Source organism: Ooceraea biroi, chromosome 4 (genome assembly GCF_003672135.1).
Source record: "Ooceraea biroi isolate clonal line C1 chromosome 4, Obir_v5.4, whole genome shotgun sequence".
In the NCBI taxonomy this organism is placed as follows: domain Eukaryota; kingdom Metazoa; phylum Arthropoda; class Insecta; order Hymenoptera; family Formicidae; genus Ooceraea; species Ooceraea biroi.
This window is the reverse complement of record NC_039509.1, coordinates 13,467,701-13,473,700: the sequence shown is the minus strand read 5'-3', so window position 1 is coordinate 13,473,700 and position 6,000 is coordinate 13,467,701. Positions and strand designations below refer to the sequence as shown.

The following is a 6,000-nucleotide window of genomic DNA, read 5'->3' as shown; positions in this document are numbered from 1 at the left end:
TCTGTCTGTGCAACATATAGATCGCATTCTCGATCTATCGTTTATCAATCATAAAATTTGACTTTGGCGACAGTTGGTCCATTGGCTGTTTACGTTCATCTGAAGAGAGCGAGCTGTTCGCGGCCAGTGGAGGAAACCAGACGACTCGTCCGCGGCACGGACGATTCACATGACGGAAGAAGAGCGGCAGCAATAACCGACATCTAATGCGAGAGAAGTTCACCGATCCGTCAGCGGCGACAACATCATAATTCCCGCGGAGACGAGCGGTGGCAGGCGCGCGAACGAGGTCGACAACAAGACGAACCCCCTCACGAGTGCCGGGCATGTGTGCGCTCCGGTGCACCCCCGATCTCGCGGCGGTCATCCCCCGGCGACCGCGGCGGCGTCGCACAAGAAGGCGAGAAAGAGAGGAGAGAAGAGAGAAGCGGTCTGCGCGTAACCGGTCCGCGCTTTATCCGCGGCGAACGCAGCAAAGTCATCGCGCAAGCGCGCCGGGGGTGAGCGTCCCCCGCAGGATCATTTCGCGCCGCGACGCCGAGCGGCAGGTCGCTTCATCCGCGCCGGCGACTGGTCCATGCGGGTTCAACGTCGTCGCGCGGGACGACGACGGCGACGAAGAACGGACGCGGATTAACGGTGACGACGCCACGTGCGATGACGATCATCCGGCAGAGTCCCGCGAGTTAATCCCGAAACCGACTCGATCGCCGCGATTTGATCGCGATCGAACGCGCACGTCCGAACGGCCGGACGATGCTGCGCCTGAGACAGGAGATTCGCGGGTCGCGCGTCGCGACGCCCGTCCAGGCGGAGACTCCACGTGAGCGCGGCTGTCATCGGGGACGCGTGCAGGTGCACCTCGGCCGCGCGAAAGTTATCGCGGGAGTTCGCCGCCTGTGAGGACCTTATTACCGTCGTGGATCACCGTCGGGGATTTACGATCGATGCACGCGCGTATCTAGCTCTGGCAATTCCGTTGAGAATCTATCACGATCTTCGTGTCTCTCGCCCGGGTGGCGCTCACGAGTCCGCAGCTGATCGGATTCTGCGAGACGCGTCAGCCCTGAGCGGATGATTAATCCCTCCAGGGTATTAATCGTGGTGCAGTGAGGATTTCCGTATCGGAACACTAAACAGGTGCGCGTAGGAATCAGAGATCGTTCATACCAAAGCGTACGAACACATGCACTGATCTTTTGAAAGGAAACATACGTATCGTATCCGAACTGTCAACAGAACGGTCACCGTTCTCCATTCGATTAACCGAGAACGGAGTTTCCACCGTGAAAAATAGTGGAAACATAGTGGAAACGCTATATAGTGTGTGGACACGACGCAAACGTAATTAGGATTAATGAATGTCCATTGTGCTCGCGACAGTGAGTATTGGTAACGTTTGACAAGCAAGGATCGGTAGTGCAGCGAGGTGTTAAAAATGCTGTGTCGCTGGCTCACCGTCCTAGTACTCGCTGGTTTCTTGCTGCTTATCGAGGCGATCGCGGTCAGCCAAGGTAGGTGTTGTAATCTCCTATGAAATCCGCATAGCGTATAGCGAATCGGTCACGTAAGTTGCACCCGAACTTCATCCTCATCGTCGAGAGGATACTTACCGCGTTCCTGGGGAAACGTTCGAGATAACGCGCTCCTGCGGGACTAATCTGCGTAATTGGACGTCATGCAGCGATGTAATCCGATACACCGTCTTCCATTTTCGGATGCTGATCCGGGAGATCTATCGTATCGCTGAAATTAATCATCGCTGCCGAGCTAATCTTCGCAATCAAGCGCCGCTGATGAAGTCTCGCAGTGCGCTTGCCTTTTCGCAATTAGTACGCTCGTGATACCATTAACGCTCGTCGAGGAGTATGATCGCTGACGAAATAGACGTCGCGCCACGTTCCAACCGGTACCGCACCGTGCATACGTACTTGCTCCGCAAGAAATCCCTGCTCCATTACGCCGTGTTGAGCGCCGGGAACCTTCACGGAGCAAATTGAGCTTTTTCGCAGTCATCCACCTCTAATCACCACGCGCGGTCTTGCATCGCTAATCGCGAATCAATGAGAAGCACGTACTTGCAGGAAATTTCAAAACACTGATTGGACCCAGCGTACAATGCTGAAGAATAGATTTCAAATTTGCATAGTACAATCTCAAATTCCGAAGGCAAATAAATACCGGGCTTTTTCTTTAATTAATGCGTAAAAACGCGTACAGTTATTGTTATGAAAGTTTATCATATCTGAGAGAACAAAGATATTATAGTACGTGTAACACACGTAGTACAACTACGTGAAACACCTCGCCTCTTTGTTTAATTGCGCTGCACACGTCCGCTCTATGATTACATCCAGAGAATTTGAGTAACAAACTTCAATAACAAAGGGACAAATCATACTGCAGTAACTGGATTCTACCAAGGTTCCCTCTATATAGTTGGAGAATTTTCGCGTTAGCATGAGACTGTACGGTACGGAGTTGTGCAATGTTCGTTCACTCGCTCGTGCGGCTCGTCACTCAAAAGCGATCCAAAGTAATCACGCGGCTACGCAATCAGTTTAGTTTAGAGATCGAGTCGCACCACCATCCCTCCTCGTGGAACTCGCGGAAAACCACCGGCTGCTGGGAATTCGGAAATATCGCGCGCGTCTGATCGTGGTTGCGTTCGGTCTCGCGCCGCTAATTGTCTGTTCATAGTCAGTGATCCAGGATAATCGCGTAGGTAGGTGGCGGTTGCTCGCGCGCGAGTGCACTCTGCACGGCACCACGAGGGATAGCATATGCGTACTAATGCGCGGAAGCACGTGCGAGGGTTCAGCCCGAGACGCGATTTAGTGACGCGACAGCGACCCTGGCCACGACCACGACTACGACTGCGACCGCTGACGACAGCTACGAGATTGCGGAGCCAATATCGGCGGTGTTTTACGACGCGGCATCGGTTGAATAATTAAAAGTCGGCCGTTTCGCGGAGTATTCACCGATTGGCGATGTAGGATCGAGAAAACATCCGGAATAATCAGGCGAAATCGTCACTGTGGTCTCGCGATTACGTTGCGGTGAAGTCCTTACAACCGGAGTGCCCTAGAATGTTTCGTGCACACACAGGGATACGCAGCAGAAACGTAAAGGCTCGCTTTGCATCGTCCGGGAGTGTTGGTTTAAGGATGTAATTGAGGTAACGGCGTGCCTAACACTTGCGGCTATCGTTTCGCCGACTGCCAAGGGGAACGTCGCAACTTAGCAGCTATGAGACCGAACCCTGCAACTTGAAGATATTTCGTACAAGACAAAACGCGCATTAAGGCCTCTTCACACATATCCGTGACGTGTCAGTGCCGTATTCGCTCAGTTTTATACATACATGTTTTTATACTAGTATTTATACATGTCCGGCGTAGTAACATATGCGAATCGACACGGCACTGATACGGTACTGACACGTCACGGATATGTGTGAAGAGACCTTAATTCATCTCCTTTGGTAGCAAATCAAGTAAAACAGCATGTTACATTTATAGCGAGGTAGCAATTAAATTAATTCTTAAAGAGAAATTTAAGCAAATCATTTTTTAAACAATAAAACTCATTTTTTTCTAACTAAACCCAAATTGGATTTAATTGGCAATTTAATAAATTAAAATAATCAGAAGTAATATTCTCTATTCGTGTCTCATATTTCTTTCATCCAATTAATCAGATCTGTTCCATCAATCTCTCATTCACGCGGTATAAAATGTGTTACACATTAGTTTTATTGGTTCCGCTCAACAATTAATCCTTAACGAATGTGGAAACACTTACACGATCAGCGCCGATCGTAGCACGACTGCGCATTCGCATGCCGTCTGTGCGTTTAACGCTAATGTGAATTTAGTCCCGACGTGATTGACGTAAATGCGAGCGATTCGCGTGCGTGCGTTCTCTCTCACGAGAGTATAACTGACAAGCGGCGATTCGTAGGCAGTGTTAGAAACAGTTCGTAACCAGTAGCGCGGAATTTAACGATCGTTTTCCATCGAACATGATGGCACTGATATGCCCGCGCGAGATATTGAACACTTGACATGCCATATATCAAACCCCCGAAATGTCGTATACGTGACGCAGCGATATCAACTTTTATTCACTAAAATACAAATTCGTTGCAAATTTTATGAAATAAGTAAACAATGAAATTGTGCGACATCGAAAGGGCGAACGATGGCGGAAATTATGGTAGATCGCGTGCACCGCGGAGAACGCGAGCTCGACGCGGACAGCTTAACTTAGTCTAATCCACAATAACTGCCGAATGCGAATTAATTAACACGCCGCTCTTTGATGCATGCATTTTTAATATAATGCGCTCGCAGACACGACGCGGCGTATCGCGTGTGACATAATTAACCGAGACGGTGATTTAGACACGACGGTTTTTAATTAGCTTGCGCGTCGCATCTTAAGCCAAGATAAATAGAGGGAGACGGTTGACCCACGTAACTTATTAAAGATATCACCTTTGAACAGTTGGCTATTTAGGTCGTTTGCTATCTTTTTTGTCATCGTTTATTATCGTTTATGAGCACTCTTTTGAGAGAGGACTTTGCACGTAACGTGTCTTGGCAGTAAATGACCGGAAGGAAAGGCTTCTAATAAAGAGGATGGACTTCAAAAAACCGCTCCTCTTAAACCAATTTCACCCTCTCTTCTTCGGTACTTGTCAAACAGCCCCGACGGACCTTGGCGATCAACCAGATGCGAGAAGATTGCGATCTTGTCGAGATATATTAAGGCTCTCCCGGAAATTTATTAAGATACACATAGCCATGAGGCGAGAAGCACACGCGGTATGCTCGGCAAAAAACGTTTGGTTTCAACGGAAACTCGTTAAGGCCGTCTTCTAATTGCAGAAAATCAATCTCACGAAGTTGCGTGAGCGGGAACATCGCTTTTCACCAACACGCACAAAATCGCGTCGTTAGTCTCTGTAATTATAGAGAGATTGTCTGGATCGAGGAAAGCTCGTTTCGATTCGATCGGATGCACAATTTTATACAAGTCATCCAAGAATGCATTTTACGAAACTTCATTAACAGTTTTCGATCAGATCAAAATTAATTTTTCTTTAGCAGAAATTTGATTAAATCTTATATTTTTCAGTACTTTCGCAATACTTTAAATATATTAACTAATTGCATCCTGCTTTTATTTAAAAAGTCAAGTTTTAATCATTTCTTATATTAATAATAGATAATATTCTCGTGTCACAATCGCAATAATTCTCTTGAGAAAGAATGTAGTTGGAAATGGTTAGATTCTTAATATAATATATTATACAATATATTCATATGTCGACCATTTAATTTCCGATATATGGCATGCAAACTTATATACATAAAAGATAAGATTAAGCAACTCAAACTGTTAAGATTTTTCATCGTGAAAATGCAAATAACGTCCAACGAATACGAGATATTGAAAAGCTCATTTTCCTACTCGCGTTCCAAGTATCAAGTGCTAATCCATTTACCTAGGTTCAATCGATAGCTAGGCTCTCGAATTCACATCGAAACTCAGGTTTCGCAACGCACTGCGGGGAGTGTGTAATTGAAAGTAGCTGACAAGCGGTCAAATTCAACAACGGTTCAAACAGCGGTTACACGTAATTTTCGTTGCCGACACGGTTACACAAGATTCCGGTGTTACGGATCCGCAATATACGCGGAAGCTGTGTAGACGCACAGCACGTGCAATTTCCATTTCACTCGCGCACAAATGACGGAACATGTAAAAAAAGAGGCAATTTTATACAGAAGAAAATACCGCAAGCCAGGATTACAACATCGACGGAATTACATAAAAACGTAGTAACAATAGCGGAATGGAAACGGAGGCAATTTGCGACAAATGACGCGACAGAAAAATTGGTAAAGAGAGTTTATCTATTTTATTCTTTATTTATAGCAATTTGTACTATTTGAATATTTATGAATATTTATGAAATAACTCGAATCT

At 46.6% G+C, this 6,000-nt stretch overlaps 1 protein-coding gene across 1 annotated transcript in view; it reads left to right on the top strand.

Annotated features, from left to right (window-relative positions):
• The first annotated feature begins 521 nt into the window (after positions 1 to 521).
• LOC105278394 (zwei Ig domain protein zig-8) overlaps positions 522 to 6,000 on the top strand; it is a 314,696-nt gene continuing 309,217 nt past the window's right edge. The window contains exon 1 of the mRNA XM_011337446.2: positions 522 to 1,514. Coding sequence (XP_011335748.1) covers positions 1,439 to 1,514 — 76 coding nt within the window. The 5' untranslated portion in view covers positions 522 to 1,438. The remainder of the gene's footprint in view (positions 1,515 to 6,000) is intronic.